Here is a 25,149-nt window from a genome sequence, read left to right as displayed (position 1 = left end):
TGGCTTTACCTTGTGCTTTTCTGAGTCTGTATTTCCCCCTGTCTTCGTGTCACTATTGCTCTTTCATACATGCATTTCTATCTACGGATCTTTCCATTTCAGTCTCTCTCTCTTTCTCTTTTGGCTCATCCCCTATTTGTCCAACTCAAATCATGCTTGGGCACCTTGTGGCTCTCTGGACCGGCTGCATCTGTTAGCATGGGATAGCAATGCAAGGACAGGCTCTGGGGCCCTGTCTTCCATCTTCCCTCCAGCTCTTGCCTTTTCTACATCCTCCTCCTCCTCCTCTTCTGTCTCTCTCTTTTTCCTACTGTCCTTTCCTCCCTTCCAGTCCTTTGCCCTACCTGGGAGAAGCCCGTCACGCAACCGAGGTAGCCGCTTCAATGGGCGACGCAGTAGTGCAATTGGCATTGAGAACATCCAAGAGGAGAAAAGGTACGGACTGGGTTATAGGGACTTGGAGGACTAGAACAATGGGCAGGGGAGAGGGATGGTGGAGAAATTTGGTTTCCATTTATAGGCTAGCTTACCTAATCAGCACTTTCCTAAACAATAGGCAATCTAAAGCACAACTGTCCCTTAAAATTTGCACACCTCTGAATTTTGCAATGCAGACCTCCAGTCCAAGTAGTGTGCACAAAAATACATAGCCTGAGGGAGTAAAGTGTGCATATAAGTGTGTGAGTAAAAAGAACATGCATGAATGCTTTATATTAGGGGAAATTGCTTTGCAAAAATGTGTATATTAAGGGAATTTTGCCGTAAAATTCTGATGCATTTTCATAAAATTCCATTAAAATTCCATTAAAATTTCATAAAATTCCATTAAAAATTCATAAAATTCCATTAAAATTTCCTAAAATTCCATAAAATTTCATTAAAATTTCCTAAAATTCCATTAAAATTTCATAAAATTCCATTAAAATTTCATAAAACTCTGATGCATTTTCATGCAAACTTTTTTCAACAACAACAAAATCACAAACTGATGTGGAATTGTGGGGAACCGAACTTATGATTTGGGGTGTGTGTGAAGAAATTGAAGCCTGAATGGAGATACTGGAGGGAAGAATGGCGGAGAGGAAGGACCAAATGCCTTGAGCTATAGGGACATATCATAAACAGAGCATTGTTTGGAAGAGGGGTGAAGGTGGTATTATTGAGGCATCCTTCCCAGTGCTATCTGCACCCATTTTGTTTACCTCATTGTTTTATCGGATTTTGTGAAGGCCACCAAAAGGACGATAGGATTAATTATGTCATGCTCCAGTACAGGCAGAAGTTCAGGTACGAATCTCATTTAAGTCCAATGGAAGAGGTAGTGATAGTTGTTAAACCTTAGCCGCTGTCAGTTCATGCACTCAGAACAAAGAGTACCGTATTTTAGGTGTGTATTGATCTGTCTCGCTCTTAAGAAAAATAAAAATCTCACAACTTCAGTTTTGCCAAAGGACCATTGATTGGGAGGAAGGACAGGACCCAACCCTGCCCCGCCCCTTACAAATTGTCTGCCGCCGAGTCCCATCATCACAAGTGTCACCCTCCTTGGTGGTACCCTTATGCCATCACGGAAGCTAGAGCAACAAATGAGCACACTTATTAAACACTTGCTAGCATAATTTGTGATTCAGCAGCTGACAATGTCTGAAGTCGACTTAACAGTGCAATCCCCATATCTACTCAGAAGTGAGTCCCATTAAGTTGTGGGTTAGGGTTATTCACTTCCCAGGTAAGTGTGTTTCCCTCCTCCACGATTTAGCTATACCTTCTGTGCCACCCCCTTTATCCTGCCGCTCCAGTAAGACAGGACCATTAAAGCTAAAAGAAGCAAACACTGTCAGGAGATGCCCCCATGTGTCTTGGGCAGGCAAGGTCTCCTCTGTTTGCTGTCTGTCTGGTCCAAATCTGGTTTAAAGATAAGTAATCAGAAAAAAGAGGACCATGAGCCTTGAAGTTGCCCAGTGATAGCAGCAACATTCTAGACATTCTCCTGTTTTTCCCCTAATGATGAGATTGTATTGCAATTCTATTTAAATTTCAGCAATTATTTCTAAATTTGCAACTTACACACGTGAATTACCATCTGTAGATTTGTTCTCATTTTTCCCCCAGTGCATAACCAACCACCCTACTCTTAAGTCATATGCAGAATGACCTGGTGATTCATTATTCTGTACTGATAGTGTAGGCTGCAAACTAGAGTTGGGGCTGCCGTCCTCTCCAAGACTTTTGGCCTTTAAAGCTCCTGTTCTCCTTAAAATAAGGAGAGCTAAAATCTTGAAAGTGAAATCTAATGTGCCCTGCATATTTGTCAAACCTGTGCTATATATGTACCCTGTTTCTCCTATTTTAAGACGTAGTCATAAAATAAGCCATAGCAGGATTTTTAAGCATTCAAGGAATATAAGCCATACCCCGAAAATAAGACATAGGGATAGGCACAGCAGCAATGCCGGTCATGGCAGGAGGAGGAGGAAAAAAATAAGCCACCCCTTAAAATAAGCCATAGTGTTTTTTTTTTTAGGAAAAATAAATATAAGACGGTGTCTTATTTTGGGAGAAACACGGGTAGCTGGAAGAAGGGACAAGCCTACCTTCTTGCGAATATGACTACACACAGTCTATATCTCTGGTTACTTCTTTCTTTTCATGGTTAAAGTGCATTTTAGTTGGAAAGAGAGTTCCAAGTGAGTTAAACCTAAAAATCCTAAGTATCATAGGTCTGAGATGTATATGAAGCTCTTCTTGATATACATGTTAGTTTTGACCTGTTAAATCGGCCTGTTCACCGTAATTGAGATATACAGTTTGCTACAGAGAAAGACAGGAGGCCATGAAGGTCAGACTTTTGGGAAAGGGCCAATTTCCATTCCCATGACTTTTTGAGGAATTCATTTTTGTCCCCATATGGGCTGAAGGGAGAATTTAAGAGTCTTAAACAAGGAAGCCGCTGGCTCTCACACAGGGACTCTTGGCTCTGTGTTGTAAATGTTTTTTGTTCCCTTTCCTCCACAGCAAGGACATCGCTGAAAGGATACAGAAAGTATTGGAGAGCCCAGGGCCCTTCTTTGACCTCAAGTCAGACGGTTCCTCCAGTCCCAGCTCCCCAGAATTGCCCAACAGGAAGAACAAGTGAGCCGAGAACAAAAGAACACTGGGAAGCCTTGGGTAAAGGGGGGGGGAACCTCCATCCTGCCATGTTATAATACAGTCATACCTCGGTTTGAGTACGCTTCGGTTTGAGTACTCCGCGGACCCATCTGGAACGGATTAATCCTCTTTCCATTACTTTCAATGGGAAACTTTGCTTCAGGTTAAGTACGCTTCAGGTTAAGTACAGACTTCCAGAACCAATTGTGTACTTAAACCAAGGTACCACTGTAACAGGAAAGAGATGGTGATTGAGCCAATGCAGCATAATAGTTAAGAGTAGCGGACTAGGACTTTAGAGACCAGGGTTCAAAACCCCAGTTGGCTATGAGGCTCACTGGGTGACTTTGGGCCAACTGCTGTCTCTTAGCCCAAGCCCCCTTACAGGGTTGTGATGACAGCAATGGGGAGAACAATATTCCTGGGAGGAAAGGTGAGATATACATTTAATTAACAACAAACAAACAGACAAACAAACAAACAGTGTTTTGTTTTTAAATGTGTGTATTGAGCTCTAATGAACTAGAGGACCTGAGCAAGTCTGGGCAGGCTTTTAAGACTTCTGTGCAAAGTGAGGCTTTTGTCACAGAGGATTATGAACTGTAATGCTGTAATGCCCTCAAGATTTACGAGGGTGATGATTTGGGCCTTGTGTGTTCCTCCAGCAGAGCCCTCTCTGGTCAGACATCAGGGTATTGCGTGATGCAGCCCTTGTCCCGTTCCTCGTCCAACGTGAGCAGCTGTTGCAGCGGAGTGAGAGAAAACGAGACGTCGGAGGAGGAGGAGAACGAGGCGGTCAGTGTGGAGTCTTGGAAATCCCCTTTCCACTCAAGTAGTGCTCCTGTCCCAGCTGAGCAGCTGCAGCATCCTCTAAGGCCCGTCTCCCATTTCTCTTGTGCAGGAGTTTATGTGTTCCCTTGAAGGTCCCCAAAAGCAGGAGTCCCTGACTCAGAGCGCGTGGTTAGACGATAGTGTCTGCACACCTAGCAGTACCAGCTCACCAGGTAAAAACCGAACGAGTTCTTGCAGGTTCTAGGACAAGGCTTGTTTGGGTGAACTAATATGTAACCTTTACGTTGTCATTGCTGCCCCAAAGCCATGATGGGCCCTCACCATCCCAAATTGCACTGACAGTGAGTAGACTTATGGGAACTTTCACATGTTGATGCCCCTCATGGAGGAGGGATGATAGCACGAGAAGGACCCCTGTGCCTTTTTGCATGAGAAGGACGTGGGTACAGTTTTCCAAGTTGGACCAAAGACTCACTATCCTTTCGAAAACCCCACAGTTCGGACCAAGAGGCAGGAATCATTTGAGAATGATGGCTGTCTTTCCTTGCAGCTGGAAAGCAGTTTCACTTTCAGCTGCTGAAGAACTACCTGGTTTCTTTACAATATGCTAAAGCAAATTAGGTGGCGCTGTGGGTTAAACCACTGAGCCTAGGGCTTGCCGATCAGAAGGTCGGCGGTTCAAATCCCCGCGACGGGGTGAGCTCCTGTTGCTCGGTCCTAGCTCCTGCCAACCTAGCAGTTCGAAAGCACGTCAAAGTGCAAGTAGATAAATAGGTACCGCTCCAGCGGGAAGGTAAACGGCGTTTCCATGTGCTGCTCTGGTTCACCAGAAGCGGCTTTGTCATGCTGGCCACATGACCTGGAAGCTGTACACCGGCTCCCTCGGCCAATAACGCAAGATGAGCGCCGCAACCCCAGAGTTGGTCACGATTGGACCTAATGGTCAGGGGTCCCCTTTACCTAAAGCAAATTAAATACATCCTCTTTTCTTTCTCTTGATTCTACTTCCTCCTGACACATCCTAGAAAGATGGGCTCTGGCTAAAGGCATGAATAAAATGCAGTATCGACCAATGAACCAATGTGGCACATCCCTTTCTTGCAGTGACCAGCCACATGCTTCTGGCAGCTTGAAGGCAATAGGCCTCTCCTACTGGTGTTCCCCAGCAACTAGTGTTTAGGGATACAATGGCTTTGCTTCTGGAAGTTTCATTTAGCCTTCGTGACCAAGAACCATTAATGGACATGTTCTCCATTTTGAAACCACCTAAGGGCTGGTGATGATACCTTTAAAATGTGCTGCCACATTTGAACATATTTAAGTGTTGTTTGGTGGTTTGTTCATTTTTTAAAGCAGCATGGGGAGTCCCCAATTTGGATCGGGACTCATAAAGGTACATTCTTTTTCCCTGAACATTTTTCAGGGTGGGTTACATTATAATCATGCAATGAAAAACCAGGAGAACAGATATGTAATGGTTTATGCAACTATACCCTGATGTTGGGAAAGATTGAGGGCACTAGGAGAAGGGTACGACAGAGGACGAGATAGCTGGACAGTGTTCTTGAAGCTATGAACATGAGTTTGACCAAACTGCGGGAGGCAGTGCCTGGCGTGCTATGGTCCATGGGGTCATGAAGAGTTGGACACGACTAAACAACAATGAGAAACAAGTAAAACAATTCCAAACAAAAGCAGTGGATAATAGGTTGAATATCATGCTTGAAATTTATGTTCTGAGGCTAGGAGGGTTGAAAATGTAGAACAGTGTCTACTGAATATTTCTGCAATGGTAAAACAGGGGCAGAAATTTACTAGGAACGGGTATCAGAAAATGGCTGATGTCCCAAGTAAATTAGAAGTACTGTAGCATCCTATATATAGTTGGCAGGAGCCTGAGTGGGAAAAAGATGGGTCCAGTGCGCCAGAAATAGCTTGGTTTAACCTTTCTAAATAAAATGCTTAATTCCTTTCAGTAACTCAGCTGCTCCCTCCAAGCAGTGCTGCAGGCTCCATGGAGAAGGGGAAAAGCAGCAAAGTGGATGCTCATCGTTACAGTCCAGTATGTTCTTCTTTTCTTTTTCCCATGACAATAAGGAGGCAGGGAGGTGATTTCATGGGTTCTTCGTATACTGGAAAGCAGGGGGGTAAAGGGAAGAATGCTAAAGAAACTGCCACTTCCTTGTTCCACAGGCCTCCATTTTGTGCTGTGTGTGATGTCATCGCTGGAGGGGTGTCTCAGTGCATGCTGGGTAATTCTCAGGTAATCCGCACCCTAGGGAGCCGCGGTGCCCTAGGGTAAGGGGATAAGGGCATGTGGGCAAAAGGTGATGGAAAGGAAGAGGGCTCTCTTTGTCACCCTCCGCATTCCCCAATGGGAAAACAGGAGGCTGACATTGTGGCCCTTCCCAGACACCAATCTGAACTTCTTTCCCAAGACAACTGCTCTGTGCCCCCATCACAAACACACCTCCGCTGCATCTAGCAGGTTCTGCAAGTTTCTTGGCTAATTCCCCAAGATTCTTGTTTCCCACAATGCCCTTTCCCCCCCAGCCCCATCCATCTCTGTGTTACTGCAGCTTTTTTCAATTTTTTTTTTGCGCTCAATCATCTCTGCTCACTGGCTAGCTTTGTGTTTCTGTCAATCTGTTTCCTGCCTCTGTCATCAATGGGGAGGTGCATCCTTCGTTAGGTTGTCTTCAAGAAAGGGGGAGGGACTCCCAAGGACTGTGGAAGCTTTTCAAGGTAATCAGACGCCTTTTCCAGGGGGCGAGTTACTTGCCCCCTGATCAGTACCTGATCGGACGCAATGATTATATTCTGCCTAGGTTTGTTTCTGTGCAAACAGAACTCATTGGATGTGCTGTGCCAGCTTCATATGGCAGGGGTGCTTATGAAAATCAACATGCAGCCCATAAGTGATAACTTCACCATAGAACAGGTTACTTGTGCCCCACAGCTTTGGTGGCCACAGGAGGTGCCATAAGAAGCAAAAAAAATCAGAATTGCACTGGTGTGATTCATATACCAATTTGTAGCTTTGTTCAGATCCAGTAAAGGTAACACAACTAACTTGGCTGAATCTGTCACCCACGCTTGTCGGAGCACGCTTGCAAATTGTCCCAGTGGGACTTGGAAATACGTTGCGTTGAAATGCTTTTCGCCTAATCAGCCTGGCGGATCTGAATATTGCCCTCTCAGCTGCATCCATATTATATTACGAGATTGCTTTTCATGGCTTAAGGGAAATAAAAAAACTTCTGTAAAGCTTTCCGTGAGATTTTGCTCATCCCTGGTTGTGTATCTCCATATATGAACCTGGATTCTTTATGGAGATTGCTGGTAAAAGACAGGCCACCTGGTTCCCCAGTTGCTATGCTGCCTGGTATATTATCTTCCCGCCTCTAGTCTTGGGTCTGTACTTGCCCTTCGTTAGCATTCACAGATGGAACTGCTTTGATTTGTTAAGCTTTACCAAAGGCTGAAGTGTAGGAAAAAACAAAGTTGCTTCGGGGTCCCGTGATCACATCTGTCCCATGAATCTACTCAGCTGCTATCAACTTTCCTGTCTGTGCTTGCAGGATTTGATGCCAAAGTGAGACCTCAACAGCAGCTCACCCAGATGTCCGGAGGAGATGGATGCTGGATTCCCCAGGAACGCCTGACCTGACCTTTCTGCTTCATTCAGTGACAGCTGCACCACAGGCAGTAAGGAAACCAACCACAAAAGTCCAAATCGTGGCATTCACTCACCCACATGTGTCATTCTAGTTCAGCAACCTCAGGAGATCAAAGAGTCAAGACGGGGGGATGGACAGGGGTATCCTGCCATAGTTTCAGAAACAAACGAGAGGAGAGTTTTCTCTCTGTCTGTCCTCATAACTGCTAAAATTTAAAAACCCAAGATGTGCCCCAAAGGGCCTTCTTAGGAAGGCTGTGTTTGTATCCATTCTTCTGAGCACAGGCTTTGTAAAACTAAGGAATGAAAGCCCTTATCACTCCAAGGACGGCACCTGGTATGTAAGAGCTCCTCAACTGCTTTATGCAGCATAGGTATCTTGTGCCAAAGTGCACACGTGTCTGATAGTGGGAGGGGTTTGTGTTCATCTCATCCTTCATGGGATTCAACAGGTCTTTGTTTGGTATCTCACTGTACAACAGTCCCGCCAACCACTTCATTCTCCCTTAAGTCTCTGTGCCATCAAGAACCTATAAATGTGAATTTGTGACCCTTGCTCCATGCTTGTTGTGTCTGTGGTGTCTGGGCTTGCAATAAAAGACTACTGTGACCAATATACTCTGATCTTCGCTGTGGTTTCCGAAGTGTTCCTGCCAATAACTATTTGGGCTTAAAATAAGGGGTCTGGCCTGCACCACATTATCTTCTCGTGCCTTATTTTAGCTAAGATGAACAGGTTAAAAAAAACCAGTGTGACCTTGAGACAGTTCCACCCCACTGAAAGTGTGAAGGATGAGATCAGTTTAAATTCTTTGGTCTTGGGATGAAGTGCTACACACACTTATGTCTGTTCTTCAGCACAAGGGGAGTTGATGCACAGAAACACTGATCTCAGCATCCAGATACAGGTTTTGGATACAGGAGGAGTTCGTTAGTGAGCCAAGGCTGCAAATTGGGGGGGAAACACCCACATACACCCCCCAAAAAAACCTGTGTGACCTGAAATCAGGGTGATTTCTTGTTCTAGTTTGTTTGTGAAGCACAACACCACAGTGATTTAGCTGTAGCACTTAAGCAGAGGATGTTCACCAAGCACAGAAGAAATCAGTTCCTGCAACTAGCTGCTCTACTTGTAATAAGGCTCACTGTAGACACTTCTCCCAGGAGAACAGCGCTCCAAAGCTTGAAATGCAACGGCACTTCTTTTCCCAAACAGTTGTTTCAAGTTGTGGCTGGCTGAAATTAAGATTCACGCGCACATGGCGTATGAAGAAGGTTCTCAACTCCTGGCATTTCTTGTTGAAAGAAGTTGGTAGCGGAGGTCGTGACAGACCCTCTGATACCCCTAGAGTTGTTGGCAGTCAGAGTAGACACTACCGACCTAGTGCGTGTCAGTTTCCGATGTTTATAACACATCTGAATTTCAGAAAAGAATCAAATGTTGCTATTATGCAACACTTCAGAGCTGTGCTGTTGCCCACCGTACTTTAAAGCCCTCTAATGACCAAGCTGGACAAGATACACCTCCAGGCCCCTTTTATTATGTCATTACATATCCCCAACAAAGAGCAGTCTCTCATGAAGAGCAATATGCACCTCATTGACTCGCACTATCTGGATCAATTCCTGCAACCAACTAACTAAATTGCCGGAAGCAGCAACCAAAACAAGCCACTAAAAGTGAAGCTTCCCTGTTAATGCAAATCTACATCTCTGGTGTGCCAGCAACTCACACGGGTCAAAAGTACGTTAGACATACACCAGTGTGCATGAGGTGCATTGCATGTTGATATCATCACTGTGTTGCCTTCTCTAGTATCACAAATCATGTTTATGGGGTTGCCTTCTGCCCATCAGCCCTCCTGTGTTCACCTTGTAGAAGCAGACGCTCCCAAACCTTTGTTGTTTAGAAGTCCCATTGTTCCTCTATAACGCAGAGCTAAAGCTTAGAAGATGTGGGAACTGGTCCCAGCCATTTCTCTCCTGTGAAACAAGTCAGAATCAGAGAGCAAATCAGATTCAGAAGGCAGAAGGGGATCTTAAAGAAGCAACAAGCTAACACACCAATTCAATAGCAGCAGCAGAAAAGTAATGTTAATTCCCTACTTCATCTGATAGGTTACTAGATTAAGGCAACTTGTGTCACTACAACTGCCTCAGAGGTCTGAGCACTTTACAGGAAGTCAGGTAAGGGGAAGAGATCAAACTCTTCATAGGGCCAGCAGAGTGATGCTAAGCTATGCCAATTCAATGTGAAGGCAGATGCTTACAAAACTGAATACTCCTCCATCAATAATTCCCAGCACAGTGAAAACTAGGCTAGGCAAGAATTTTGTCAGCCAAAAAATATTAAATGAAGAAGCATTCAATCATGCAAAAGGAACATTTGTGTCAGGGGGCTCCTGAATAACCTGAGAATCTCTAGACGGCATGGACTGGAATATTCAGTATACAGCCTGAGGTTTTTAAAGTTGTTGGGGTTTCTTTAAGTACCTGCAAGAGGCCAGGACTTTCCTTTTGGCATGTTAGTCCAAACCGGAACCTGGAAGGCCATTAAATGATAGGCAACAGCATTAAAAAACACTCACCCAAGAGATTTCCCAGCAGCTCTAAACGATCCGTACCGAAGAGAAGGTGAGGCTCTTCATTAACGTGGGTGACAAAACATGGCAGCCCAAATGCCTGAAGGAAGACATAAGACACAAGAGTGACGAAGAGGGCACTGCTTCATCGACACACTTTGATGCAATGTACATGAACCGGCGAAGCTCAAACGGTTTCAAGTTGCCTTCTGTGGCTGCAGATTTAACTTACGCTTGGGTTCTAAAGAAAGATGGAATATATATCGGAGCTTGAACACTGGGAAGTGAATGTGGCTACTTCCGTTCTGTAGGGTTGTCTGAAAGTAGCTCGAAAGCCTGATGGCTCACCAGGACACAGAGATCCAGGAATTTTATACTGAATCAGTATATGGGTCCATCTTGCTGAGTACTTGCTGAGTACTGTCTTCACTGACTGCCAGCAGCTCTCCAAGATTTCAGACCAGCCCTACCTGGCTTCAGCGAATCCAATCCCTTCCATGGTGGGCAGCCAATAATTAGATATGCAAAATTGAGTTCTTACCAAATCTTTTATTCAATATTCACAGCTTTGAAAAGTGCCTCTCCATTGCAGTAATGACATTGCTCCAAGTAAAGCCCCACTACCTCCGTCTCTCCTATTATATGTCATCCCTATGTTGGCAGATCTGTGTTTTCTGCCTCTGAGCTTTCTGTTCTCCTACTTTCCATGACCTCTGGGAGAAGTGGGGGGGGGTGTCTGGAATGCTTTCTAAAGACACAGAGTCTGTCAGCTGTCTCTTCCCCTTGTGCTCCTCCCCTCCCAATATTTCTCAGCTTCTCCCCTCTGCAGCCTCTGAACTATGACCTTCTGCAAACCACCGTTCTAAATCTATACCGTCTCCCTCTTCTCTGGGAAGTGTAGGAGAAGGGGGGCGGCGGACTCCACCGAGAATTGAACCTGTGACCTTCTGCATTCAAAGCAGATGGCCCGTTCCCCTATTGTTTGTACATCCAGGCACTTGATTCCTCAGGGTACCCTTCAGGAAAAAGGGGTGAAAGATGGACAGCTGCTGATAAAAGTATTTGCAAGGATGAGGTACCTGCAGAACTCAAGACATCCGCTGGACTTGAACTCCCATCATTGCTGAGCACTGACCCTACTGGCTGGCGCTGATGGGAGTTGGGGAGTCCAGGAGTATCTGCAGGACCAAAGCTTACCCCGCCCTGGCGTGATGCGATGCCAGTGTCTCACCCCATATTCTAGTGCTTCCTCTGTTGTAGCTTTCAGGCGATTCTTCACCTCTGGTGAGGAGCTCATTTCCAAAAGTTTTCGGGCTTGGTCCGAGGGTAAGCCTGCTCTCTCCGCAGCCTGAAAAAGAGACAGATGGAGAAAAGCAGGTACTGCAGTAGCTATGCCCAAGGTTAATTGGATAACACTTCAAAAGGTCTTTGGTACTGACTCAGGAATTTAACCAGCATGGAGCACAGGTGAAACTTGGGAAATTAGAATATCGTCAAAAAGTGCATTTTATTTCAGTAATGCAACTTAAAAGGTGAAACTAATATATGAGATAGATGCATGACATGCAAAGCAAGATATGCCAGGCCTTTATTTGTTGTAATTGTAATTATTTGCCGTTAGGCGGGTCAATTATAAATGGAATGTAATTAATGAAATGTAATAGCGATGCTTATTTTTGTATTATTGTAACTATTTGTTTTATGACTGTGGAATTTCCAAAATAAAGCATTTGTAAAAATTAAAAGAAAAATAATAATAAGTTGCATTAGTGAAATAAATGCACTTTTCGACGATATTATAATTTCCCTGAGTTTTACCTGTATTTTAAAGGAGAGAACAGCAAAAAACAAACAACTGCTTTGCTGAGAAGCAGGGGCAACCAGCAGGCAGGGGAAGTGCTGTTTTTGCAACCTTGTCAGGTTAGATTGCGCACACATGAAATGACTTGTTCCCAGATTGTCAATATTAAGCTAGGCTAAATTCTGACCATATGGCCCAGCGTTGCCTCCCTGGACAGGAAATGGCTCTGCAGAGTGCTGGGCAGAGATCTTTGCCAGGCCTGCTTGGCTAAAGCTGCCAAAGACTCACCATGGGGCTTTCAGTACACAAAGCACACAGCCAACCACTTAACCACAGATCCTTCCTATACATACTAAAGAGCACAAAACACTGCAAGAGAAATAGGATGCAGGTCACGTAGCAGGACGTTCTGAATATGTAGACACAGAGAATTCTCGCCAGGGAGTGCAGAAAGTAGTCTAAAGCTACACTGAATTGCTTTCATTGAAAGGGGGGACAACACCAGGACAGCCATGCTAGGAGGAAAATAAAATCACGCACATCCTCTTCTGCAAATTTTCTGTCTGACTAGCTAGAACTACAAAGCTAATCTTTCTGCACTGCAAGGTTACCTGAAAAGCTCTTCCTGCAGGTCCACAATCATGAAGTATAAACTTCTGTTGCAATAGAAGAATGATCACTCAACAGATCTCCACAGGCCAGTCTACAGCATCTAGACCAATTCATCAACCTCAGGTCCCCAAATGCTGTTGGACTGCAACTTCCATCATCCCCGACTATTGACCAAATGGACTATGGATGATAAGAGGCTGTGGTCTAACAGCATCAGGAGATGCAAGGATGAAAAGCGCTCATCTAGACCAGGCAAACGGGAGGACAGGCAGTGCTGCAGAACTGCAAGAGGAGGAAACTTACTGCCAAGATGCTCTCTGGCTGGGTTATGTCTTCATCCTGAAGAGACAAGGAGTAAGGCAACCGATTACAAATCTTTCGTGGACAAGAGAATGATTGTGTCAGGGAGAGTGAAGATATCAAAATTATTAACTTCCTTCTGCTACAAGGAATGAAGCACCAAGACACACACACGAACAAGGGTGCCATGTCACTCACTTCAATCAGGAGTGTAGAACCTGTGGCACTTTCTGAACTACCAAATGGAGGACTCCGTGTTATGCATCCCTGACCCTAGTGGAGACGGGTGCCAGGAACAGAAGTTCACTTCACTGAAGCGATTGCTACAATGATCACACTGAAGTGGAGGTGACAGGAATGGCGTAGGGCTTGGAATTTTGTGGAGCAGTAGCGGTGTCAACTGCAAGCAGGTAAAACTCTTCCTGCTTTGCTGCTGCTCCCCTCTGAAGGGAGAAGAGACATGCTGGACCATCCCTGGGCCCACCCACCCCAATTTCTAATCAGGCCTTGACACCAGACTTCTGGGCAGGATGGGGGGGGACTTTTGGTTCGATGGAAATGATTTTTGGGCTAAGGCGGGTTTTTGTTTGTTTGTTTGTTTTTTGAAGTTAAAAAAGACTTTATTTCGAATTTCTAAATATACAACAAAAGAAATAACAAACTTAAATAAGATAAAATCCATCATATGCATAGATACAATCCCCCTCTGCCCACCCTCTCCCTCCCCCTCCCCTCTATACTTCCCTCCGCACTATTTCGACTTCCTTTTTCCCTTCTTGTATTCACTCGTGCATTACTTCCAATATAATTCCACTTTGCTATTAAATTTCTAATTAATTATTTTTGTTTTTATTCTCTTCATATCCCTAGTCTACACATATTAACATATCTTCTTTCGAACAATGTTTCCTCATATACTCATCGTAGCTTTCCCACTCTTTCCTTAATTTCTGCTTCGACTGGTCCCTTACAGCTGCTGTCAACCTTGCCAACAATAAATACTCGCTCAATTTATTTATCCATTCCTCTACTGATGGTATCCTAGTAGACTTCCAATTTGCTGCTATAAGCATTCTTGCTGCCGTACTTGCATATAGGAAAACTTTTATATTTTCTTTGGGAATTTCCTCATTTAACAAACCTAATAGATACATATCTGGTTTTTTTGATATTGATCGTTTCATCATTTTTTTCATTTCTTCGTGTATATTATTCCAAAATTTTGCTATCTCCTCACATTCCCACCATATATGAATAAAAGTTCCCGGTTTTTTACTACATCTCCAGCACAAATTGGATTTGATTTTATAAATCTTTGCAAGTTTCACAGGTGTTAAATACCATCTATAGTAGATTTTCAAAAAAATTTCTTTTAAATTGTTAGCAGCTGTAAATTTGATGTCCTGACCCCACAGCTTATCCCATTGTTCGATGGTGATTGTATGGCCAAGATCTTTTGACCATTTTATCATTGCCTCTTTCGTACTCTCTTCCATTAGATCCCAATTTAAAAGTAAACTATATGTTTTAGATAATACTTTCTTTTTGTTTTGGATGACCTCTAATTCAAATTTGGTACTTTCTTTTGCAAAACCTAATTTTTTATCTTTTTGGAAAACACTGATTAACTGTATGTACTGCCAATTGCTGATTCCTAAATTTTTTAACTCTTCATATTCCTTCAATTTATAATTACCTTGTTCTTCTTTTATTAGGTCTCTATACCTTGGCCAATTCTTTTCATTATATAATCTTTTAATGGCATATGCCTCAATTGGTGAGATCCACCAAGGCGTCAGCGGTTCCACAAATCTCTTATATCTCCTCCACACTTTATATAATGCCCCTCTTAATATATGATTTAAGAACTCTTTGTTTACTTTCTCTTTTTCATAATTTAGATACGCGTGCCAGCCGAATCTGCAATTGTAGCTTTCCAGATCTAAAATTCTATTTTCACCCAATTTGATCCAATCTTTTATCCAAATTAGACATTCTGCCTCATAATATAGCTTCAAATTTGGCAATGAGAACCCTCCCCTATCCCTTCTTTCTGTTAATAATTTATATTTAATCCGTGGTCTTTTTCCTTGCCATATGAAATTCGTTATATCCTTTCGCCAGACTTCGAAGCATCCTTCCTCTATAATTATGGGGATTGTTTGAAATAAGTACAGCATCCTTGGCAGAATGTTCATTTTAATTATTGAGACCCTCCCTAATATTGATAATTGCAATTTGTCCCACTTTTGTAAATCCCTTCTAATTTCGCCCCAGACTTTCTCATAATTATTTTTATACAAATTTATATTTTTCATCGTTATATTTATACCTAAATATTTAGCTTTATTCACAATTTTTAATCCCATTTTGGTTTCTAATTCCTTTTGCTCTTTTTCTTGCATATTTTTTACTAATAACTTTGTTTTTTCTTTATTTAATTTGAACCCTGATACAGTTTGTTTGCTAATTAGCGGGTCAGAGTGTTGCCCTGTTTATTATCTGAGCATTGCTAATGATGTTTGCTATTATTTATACGGCTGGTTCGTTCTTCTTGTTTTTCCATAAATGTTACGTTATACGAAATATTAGTGTACAGTGGACCTTCCTTTTACGGCCTGAATTGGTTCCGGGGAGCCGGTCGCTCCCCGAGCAGGTCGTAAACAGAGCACCTCTTCTGCGCATGCGCAAAGCGCCGATAGAGCGCTTCTGCACACCCGCGCACCGCGGAACCCGGATGTAAGCACTTCCGGGTCCGCGGCGGTCGCAAATTGATCGATCGCAAACCGCAGTGATCATAAACTGAGGTATGACTGTATAATATGATTCCCTCCACTTCCCCCCTGTTATTATGCATTGTATATTTTTCTTTGCTATAAGTCGCTTGGAGACCTTCGGGTGACAAGCAACTAGTCAGTTTAATAAATAATAATAAATAAAATAATTTCTATGGAGAGGCCCTACAAGTTATATTGGGCCCTTGTTTTTTCTTTTTAAAAAGTTTTTCTTTTTCAAGTTTATACATTTCATTAATTTCACAATCAATTTAACATTTCAAAATTTGAGTTCCTTCCCCCCCTTTCTGTGGTTCCTTAAATTTATTTTTTAATATCTCCTGCATATCCAAATTCTTTTGTTGTTTTTGTTGTTGTTGTTTAGTCGTTTAGTTGTGTCCGACTCTTCGTGACCCCATGGACCAGAGCACGCCAGGCACTCCTGTCTTGCACTGCCTCCCGCAGTTTGGTCAAACTCATGTTCGTGGTTCCTTAAATTTATTTTTTAATATCTCCTGCATATCCAAATTCATTTAATATACTCATTTAATTATCTACTTTAAATGCAGGTTATTACAATAATCCTGCCAATGTTTTTATGTGTTTGCAATTTATCTGTAAATATTCAATAAACCATTTCCATTCTTTTATAAGAAGTTTGTTATCTTGATTTCTTATTCTGCCGGTAAGTTTCGCCATTTCTGCAAGTTTTTTTGTATCCATTTCCCCTTTGCTGGGACTTCTGCTTATTTCCACTTTGGGGCGAGTAGCATTCTTGCTGTTGCAGTAGCATACATAAACAAATTTCTATACAATTTAGGTAGTTCTGTTCCTATAATTCCCAAAAGAAAAGCTTCTGGGTTGTTGTTGTTTTTTATAAAAGTTATTCTGAACATCCTTGTTTTTTTCATTCCGCCCAGACCTATACAACTTTGTTGAGACCATCAAAGAGGAACAGAGTCCATCAATCCTGGGCTGTGGCTCCTAAGTGCTTTTTTTACTGCGTTTTCAAACACACCAATACAGTGAGAAGCAGTGTGACACTCCTTTTTTTTTTTGAACATACTTTTTATTAATTTTACAAAATACAAAAAAGCAAAAAAAAAAGGTACATACTTAAACCCCTTTTCCACCTCCTTCCTACCCACCCACATGGGTCCTCCCCTGCCACAGAAGTATCCCATGTATGTGAACAGTCAGAGATGGTCCATTTTATGCTTGGGTTTCTGTCCTCCCCCCCCTCCCCTGACCCCAAAGCCCCCCCCTGCCACCAGGGAGCTCCAGCAAACCAGGGCAGTACGCAGGAGGACATCCATCCAACCATCTATTGTCATACCAAAAAAAAAAAAAAGAGAGAGAAAAATAGAAATAGGAAAAAAGGGGGGAAAAAAAAGAAAGGGCGAAAAAAGAAAAAAGAAAAAACAATACAAAACAAAAAAAATTTCTTGCATTCATAGTTGTAAAACCATATTTTGTGGGCTTCCCCTCCCCCCCCCTTCCCCGGTTTTCATCCCTTTTTTATCATCTGCAACAGTTTCTTACTTTATAAAAATACACCTTTGCATCTTATACAACTTATAAATCAATTGTTAACATTTTCATCTAATATTCAAATCACTGAGAAATCAAACTCCCATTTTCTCTTCCCGTGCCTAATTTTTTGTTTTTTCTCCCTCTATAAGCCTCCATATTTTCACATTTTCCAAAATCCATTCACTTTTAAAACTATAACTATTCTCAATTTAACCTTACATCCCCGATTGCCGGCTTCCCCCCCCAATCCAGCAAATTCCAAAATCAGCAGACCAGTTATAAACCTGTTAATCCATCCTTAATCACAACATCACTTTCCCTTCACCCCACCCCCTGTTTACAGTCTTTTGTCATCCAGGCCACCATACAGGACCCCTGAATTTCTTCTCTTCTCTGCATATTTTTTCCTTCTTCCCTGTGGGCGTTCTGGAGTTCCAATGATACCAATCGTGCCCCCCTCAAAAGCAGGGCACTCCATCCAACTTTTTGTAGAGTAGAGTCATCATTTTTTTCGTGGTGTGCTTCATTTTGTGTTGAATCATCACAATCCTCATCTTCTTCTTTTCCTTCCCCATCATTGTCATTCTCACATTCATCTTTTTCAGTGTCAAAAGCTTCATCTCCTAAAAAATCATATTCCGCCATCACCTCCTGGAATTTTTCCTGTAACTCTTGCCGTCGTGTCTCCTCTTGACATAACTCTATTCTTGTTTCCCACATTAAGGTCAAAACAGACCGCTGGAACTCAGGGGAACACTTTTTTGTTGACATATTTCAGTCCTGCCAAGGTCAAAACTTGTCACGTGGGGTGGAATATGATCATAGTTTATTTTTCGACTCCATTTTAACAAGCTGGCTGCATTCTTCAAGTCTTATTGACAATAAAGTTCGAACTCACATTTCACAAACACTTAAGCCAAAAAAGAAATTCCACAAAGTCCAGAAATACAAAGTGAAGTAAAATTTGACTTATAAATCCTGACAACTCACTGGGTTGTCTGGGCTGCCGGCTCCCGAGTGGAAAGGTTTTTTCTTAAGCTGTACCTCTTATTGCAGGGCAGTCATAAACCGCAGTCTCTCTCCCCTTTTCACCCTGCATCAAAGGGGAGATTCTCTTTGATGCCTTTGAGGGATCCTTTGAATTGTAAATCTTCTGTTTATGGCTTCGGGTTTCTATTTACTGTCTCTTTTGTTGCCGTGGGGGGGGGGTGGCTTCCTCTTTTCTCCCCTCTCTCCCAGATCCAAATTGTTTTATAATAATCCAAATCATGAGGTTACTTACAGTCTTTTCCAATCGTTTTATTTTCGGAAGAATCCAGCGCTCTCCGCCTTCGGCTTGAAGCTTCTCCCTGCTAGAATAACGTTGCCGCTCAAAATGGCCCCCGCGACTTCTACCCTCCTCGCTCCGGAGCTCTTATTAGAGCTAGCCGAAGAGTTGGGGAGTCCGGATTGGGTCTGTGCCGAGCAAATTGCCCTCGGGACGCCCTTCCCGAGGTTCTAAGGGGCGCAGCGTCGCTCTCGCTGCCCTCCCCACTCCTAGCAGAGACGGGCCGTCTCGGAGACGAGACGAAGCCCCGCCGATCGACGCTGGCGCTGAACCCGGAAGCGCAGTGTGACACTCCTTACAGAGGAGAGGGCAGAGAAACAGTACAACCATACTCACGCGGGACCAAATGCGCATCCAAAGTTCTCTAGACACGGGCTCCAAAAACTGCGGCTCTGCCATATCCACGGCTGTGACAAAGCGCATGGCTTTCAGACTGCCTGCATTTGGGCAGAGACACACGAAAAGCATCAGAGTACACGTCAAGAGGGGAGGAAAGAGCCCTGCCTGTTGTCAAAGAAGAGGCCAGCCCCCACATTACAAACCCTTATTAGGAAGGCTTGCCTTGCAGAAAAATTGTGCACTTGCTGAGAGAGTTCCATTTTTGTGGGGCAGTTTTATTTGTACTTGGGAGCTGCCACAGACGCATTGTGCAACACTTCTTGGTTCTTCTCCATTATCTCCATGTATCCCCACCAAACATCTCCCTCTGCTTACCCTTCTCAATAACAGTCCCTAGGAAATCCTTTACGAGATGCAGTGGCACCTCGTAGAATTTTGCCACTCGTGGGAGGTCCTTCATCATGTACTCTCCTTTCTTGGGCACCAATGCTGGGGCTTTGTTACCTGTTGCGGAGGAGAAGGAGATTTCAGAGACAGAGGCTACTATGTCCTACGACCTCTCATCCTTATATCATCATCATCATCATGGGACGTGGGTGGTGCTGTGGTCTAAACCAGTGTTTCTCAACCTTTTTTGGGCAAAGGCACACTTGTTTCATGAAAAAAATCACGAGGCACACCACCATTAGAAAATGTTAAAAAAATTAACTCTGTGCCTATATTGACTATATATAAAGTAATTCTCCCACGGCACACCAGGCAACATCTCGCGGCACACTAGTGTGCCATGGAACAGTGGTTGAGAAACACTGGTCTAAACCACTGAGCCTCTTGGGCTTGCCAATCAGAAGCTTGGCGGTTCGAATCCCCATGAAGGAATGAGCTCCCGTTGCTCTGTCCCAGCTCCTGCCAACCTAGCAGTTCGAAAGCATGCCAGTGCAAGGAGATAAATAGGTCCCACTGCAGCGGGAAGGTAAACGGCGTTTCCGTGCACTCTGGTTTCCATCACAGTGTTCCATTGCGCCAGAAGCAGTTTAGTCATGCTGGCCACGTAACCTGGAAAGCTGTCTGTGGACAAACACCAGCTCCCTCGGCCTGAAAGCGAGATGAGCACCACACCCCATCATCGCTTAGTTGGGTATATAAGGGGTGTGACCATTTTTCAGGTGTCCTGGGTCCACACTGCATAAAACTCTCTACACCAAAAACCAGAACCATAAACGTAGCCCGGTACCTAACTGGCAACTAGTGCCCTTCTTTCAACATTGCTCCTGCGAGCAGACAAACAATGGCATTTTGCATCACCTTCCAGACCGACCTCAAGGGTAGTCCCACAAACAGAGCATTGCAGTTGTCTAGCCTGGAGGTTACCAGCGTATGGACAACAGCAACCAGGCTCTCCCGGTCCAGAAACAGACATAGCTATATCAACAGCCCGAGGCTTCCTTAAATGAACTTCATCAAAATTAGCCTTCGTAGCCGCTCAATGCAGGATCTTCAATGCATGATGCTGCTACAGATTCCCTGATAATATTGAAACCAAGCAATAAAAACAAAACAAAGATGAAAGAGACTCTTCTTTGGGGAAGAAACCAAATTTACAGGCCTTGATGACTTGGGAAATGGTAGTTTTATTTTCCCAGGGTAAGACTGCATGGGGGCGGGGGTATGCAAGAAGGAAACCAATATGGGATGTAGTTCTCGTCTACATATTTTATATACATTGGTACCTCGCTAGACGAATGCCTCACAAGACGAATTTTTCGCAAGACGAATGCGTTTTGTGATTTCAATGGAGACTCGCAAGACGAAGTTTCCTATGGTGTGCTTTGCAAGACGAATTTTTTTCGTCCCATAGGGTGCCTCGCAAGACAGATTTTTTAAATTCGTCTTGCGAGGCACCCTATGGGAAACCGTACTTCAATGCGTTCCTATGGGAGCCGTGTCGCAAAACGAATTTTTTGCTATACGAAGCGACTCGCGGGATGAATTAAATTCGTCTTGCGAGGCACCACTGTACATTTCAGCTGAACCCAGTTCTATTAATCAGCACTTACCAGTCGCGTGCATTATGCCTCCAAGGAAAACAGGTCTGAAACGTAGCTCCATGTTCCAGATGGGACGGTAGCGGCAGAGAACCTATATCAGTGAGGAAAGTTGATCGATCAGCAGCAGTTTAAAATTCACATGCAAGGAGAGACAAGAGAGACGGACAGAGGCAGAGAAATAAAGCTACCGAGAGCCAGCAGGCAGGAAATGGAAGGCAACTTTTGCAAGGCAGATTCAAAGCAGCATCTGTGTTCATCTGCAACAGGGTAAAAGAGACAGGTCACAGGTGGTACTTCAGAAACAGGCTCACCACGGCATGAAATTTTTCGCAGGGAACAAGCTACTTCATCAGATGCAAGATTAAGACTGTATCATGAACAGACAACTGGGTTGGGGTACGCCCAAGGATAAAACCCAGTTAATGCCAGAAAACAGGAGGAATGCAAGGACAAGCGTTCTAAACATGAATCTGCAATCTGAACAGTAGCCTTGACTATTTGTGCAAACTACGGGGGAATCTCAACTGGGCAGGGGCAAGAGCTGGAAAAGGTAAGAAGGCGGCCATCTAGCCTTGTCAAATAAATGCCAGCATCAACCAACTCCTGCATTCCTCTGGTGATCATCTAGACCAGGCATCCCCAAACTTCGGCCCTCCAGATGTTTTGGACTACAATTCCCATCTTCCCCGACCACTGGTCCTGTTAGCTAGGGATGATGGGAGTTGTAGGCCAAAACATCTGGAGGGCCGCAGTTTGGGGATGCCTGATCTAGACCATGTTGGGAGAGACAAACACCTGCCCAAAATTCTTGCACCATTGACACATGCTACTCTACAAGTTTCTAAAGCCCGCACCCCTGTCATGTGAGCTATGAACGTCACTTCTAAACTTTAAAATTCCTATGCTTCTGCATTCAGGATGAATGCTCTAAAGGCAGGTTGGTTAGAAGCGACCTCTGTACAGCTTGGCAAACTATTTGGTTCAATTCCCAACACCCACAATTAGCACATGGAAGAGATAAGTAACAGTTGGAAAGTTGCAACACTTTCAGCAGCAGCAGTAAACAAGGCAAAGTTCAGACAAAGGTACGGTATTTAGTTTTCAGTGACAGCTCCGACCTGGTGGAATGCTCTGTCCCACGAGACTAGGGCCCTGCAGGAATTAGCCTAATCCTCCATTCCCTTTTCCCTTTCTTTTTTCTGTGAAGAAACCCTTCTGGGACCCCATATTTAAACTCTTCCCTGGTCTCCTTGCTGGCCCTAGCATGACCAACTTGGACAGTTAGCCCTGCCGATCACTTGACATTTACTGAACTGGGTTCCCCTCCCCCAAAAAATGACCCTGAGTTTTGTTGACATGGATGCTACATTTGTGTTGTATTTTATACTGTTTTTAAGCTGTTTTTAAAGTCGCTTTTAATTAATGTTTCATATTTGCTGTTAGCCACCCTGAGCCTGGTTTTCAAGTCGGGAAGGGCAGGGTATAAATAAAATTATTATTATTATTATTATTATTATTATTATTATTATTATACAAAGGTATTTGGAAAGCTGAGATCCCTCTGGGTACTTGCAAAAGTTGCCAGAGTTGCTTCCACTTCAGAGCCGTTTCCTTTATTTATAAAATGCCCTTAGAATTACTGAACTTTGCTCACTCAATTCTGTGCAGAATTCAGATGACAGCATTATCACAATAACTGTTGGCTAAGGACTCCCCCCTAAAAGAAGCTCAACAACTCTGCTCACTCCCACCCCCCCACCCCCCAAAAAAAACTCAACAACCAAGGGCAATGGCAATGGGTAGATCACTGCCAGTTTTATTATACTGGGAGTAGATCGTAAATAGTTGGACATGCCTTCTAGTCCAACCCCCTGCAATGTAGAAATATGCAGCTGCCCATGCAGGATCGAACCTGCAACCTTGGCATTATCAGGCTGTAACCAGCTGAGCTACCTTTGCCCCTGGTTCCTGTCCTGTGCAAGGTGGCAATACTTGGGCAGGCTGCTCCCGGGTGAAATCCCTGCGTGGAATTGCAGCCTTGGATTGCCAGTGTGTGTGCAGTTTTAGGTTTAAGTGGTTGTTCTTCCAGAATATTGTAATCATCCAAACACCTGTTGGCCTCACTCTGCACTTCGCAGCCCTCCCGCTGCTTCCCACACTCAGCAGCCAACGCAGGGACTCAATGCGTTAACAGCACGGGCGATCACTTCTTTAACTACCGCGATCGACCGGAAGCACACCGGCGATCTATCTACCTGTCGATAACGGGCGACCGGCATAGCTGCCAAGTTTTCCCTTTTCTCGCGAGGAAGCCTATTCAGCATAATGGAATTTCCCTTAAAAAAAGGGATAACTTGGCAGCTATGGCGACCGGCTGGACATCAGGGTAAGGGGAGGACACTTCCGACTTTGCAATTCTACTTTTCGTAACCCTCCTAAGTACGGAAGGAAACCCGACGGAACCCACACAGAGAGCTAACTTCTGAGCAAAACAAAGTTGGGCAGGAGTAATTGGAGAGGGGTGGGCCCCTCTTCGTAACTTCCTGGGGCTGCAAGGGCGGCTCTCCCTGCTATCTGGGGGGAGAAGGGGGGCTGTCCCGGTTCCCCCTCCATGCACCTTTCTTCCACCTCTGTTACCTCGAATCCCAGCCAGGAATACGGAGACAGCACGTCGTAGAAACACTCCACCAGTTTCTTGCTGCTGCTGCTGCTGCTGCTGCCCAAACCTCGACGTGCTGCCGCCATAGGTTGCATCCCTGGGCTGCCGGCTGAGCCGGAGAGGAGAGGACGGGGCGCTCGCGCGAGGAAGGTCAGCATGAGATAGGGAAACTGAGGCTGCACCCCGACAGAAAAGCACGTCCTCGCTCGGGACAGTAGAAGACCTCCGGGGCTCCGCCTTCCTTTGGGCTCAAGGGAGGCGGAGGCAGAGAGGCTGCTCGCTGCCGCCCCCCAGTGGCAACTCCGCGCTCAAGTCCCATTTCCATTAAAAATAAATAAATACGGCATTTTAAGCATTGGTCCCATCGTTAAGGAGAATACTGTACAATAAAAAAATTCCTTCAGTAGCACCTTAAAGACCAACTAAGTTTTTATTTTGGTATGAGCTTTCGTGTGTGAGCTCATACCAAAATAAAAACTTAGTTGGTCTTTAAGGTGCTACTGAAGGAATTTTTTTATTTTGCTTCGACTCAGACCAACACGGCTACCTACCTGTAACATATACTGTACAGTACAAGTGAAACTCGGAAGATTAGAATATCGCCGAAAAGTGCATTTATTTCAGTAATGCAACTTATTATTATTTTTCTTTTAATTTTTACAAATGTTTTCTTTTGGAAAGTCCACAGTTATAAAACAAATAGTTACAATAATACAAAAATAAACATCGCTACTACATTTCGTTAATTACATTCAATTTATAATTGACCCGCCTAGCGACAAATAATTGCAATTACAACAAATAAAGGCTTGACATATCTTGCTTTGCATGTTGTGCATCTATCTCATATACTGGTTTCACCTTTTTAAAGTTGCGTTACTGAAATAAATGCACTTTTCGACGATATTCTAATTTTCCGAGTTTCACCTGTATATATGGCATTTTAAACATTGGTCCCATCATTAAGGAGAGTCATACATGATTGACCAGTAGTTAATAATTCCTTCCTTCCTTGTTTTTATTTGCATGCCACTTTTTGCACAAAAATCAACACAAAGACAGACTTACTGAATAATATTGTTCCTGGCAACCCTGAGAATTCTGGATGAAATTGGTATTTTTAAACTGCTTATAGAATGCTTTTAACGGTCGACAAATGACAAGATCTTACTATCTTCACTTGCTCTACTCTCATCTGAGCATCAGCTTTTGCAAAAGGAAGAAAGAAATCTGAAGGTTTTGTTAACAAACAAACAAAAAAGACCACAATGTTGATGCTTTATTTATATCTACTTTAGGACATACTATACCTGTAACTTGTTTGCTGAGAAAAATTGACTTGATAATGAGCTACACCAAGAAATTGCATACTGGTGGAGCTACGTCTTCTCCAGCCAGCCGATCAGCAGATTTGCTGAGAAAAATTGAGTTAACAGCTAAACAGTAATAATTTAATTGACTTGAATAATTACATAGACCCCAAATGTTTTTGTTTTGGACTAATTGCAGTTTCCAAATGCTCTTCAAAGGCAGTACTGTATAAAATCTGAAGG

The 25,149-nt window shown here is 43.7% G+C and overlaps 2 protein-coding genes across 5 annotated transcripts in view; one reads left to right on the top strand and one right to left on the bottom strand.

Annotated features, from left to right (window-relative positions):
- The window catches only part of LOC118097646 (rap1 GTPase-activating protein 1), a 49,311-nt gene extending 40,760 nt beyond the window's left edge, over window positions 1-8,551 (top strand). The window contains exons 17-23 of one of the 4 annotated variants that reach the window (XM_035140729.2): window positions 332-435; window positions 3,016-3,132; window positions 3,816-3,945; window positions 4,052-4,154; window positions 5,919-6,004; window positions 6,136-6,205; window positions 7,524-8,551. In XM_035140729.2, coding sequence (XP_034996620.2) covers window positions 332-435; window positions 3,016-3,132; window positions 3,816-3,945; window positions 4,052-4,154; window positions 5,919-6,004; window positions 6,136-6,159 — 564 coding nt within the window. In that variant the 3' untranslated portion in view covers window positions 6,160-6,205; window positions 7,524-8,551. Of the gene's footprint in view, window positions 1-331; window positions 436-3,015; window positions 3,133-3,815; window positions 3,946-4,051; window positions 4,155-5,918; window positions 6,005-6,135 lie in introns of all 4 variants that reach the window. The other 3 variants (XM_060268825.1, XM_035140731.2, XM_060268824.1) reach the window with 3 other exon arrangements.
- Window positions 8,552-8,605: 54 nt separating this feature from the next.
- On the bottom strand, window positions 8,606-23,844 carry GSTK1 (glutathione S-transferase kappa 1). Its single transcript, XM_060268826.1, has 8 exons — window positions 23,575-23,844; window positions 20,947-21,028; window positions 19,265-19,393; window positions 18,887-18,987; window positions 12,920-12,955; window positions 11,435-11,551; window positions 10,210-10,303; window positions 8,606-9,604 (listed from the first exon to the last, which is right to left on the bottom strand). The coding sequence occupies exons 1-8, from the start codon at window positions 23,752-23,754 to the stop codon at window positions 9,561-9,563; spliced, it is 783 nt and encodes a 260-aa protein (XP_060124809.1). The 5' UTR covers window positions 23,755-23,844; the 3' UTR covers window positions 8,606-9,560.
- Window positions 23,845-25,149: the final 1,305 nt, after the last annotated feature.

This window comes from Zootoca vivipara, chromosome 16, assembly GCF_963506605.1.
Source record: "Zootoca vivipara chromosome 16, rZooViv1.1, whole genome shotgun sequence".
Lineage (NCBI taxonomy): Eukaryota > Metazoa > Chordata > Lepidosauria > Squamata > Lacertidae > Zootoca > Zootoca vivipara.
Note: the sequence above shows the minus strand (reverse complement) of the source record. Positions and strands in the feature narration are given on the sequence as shown.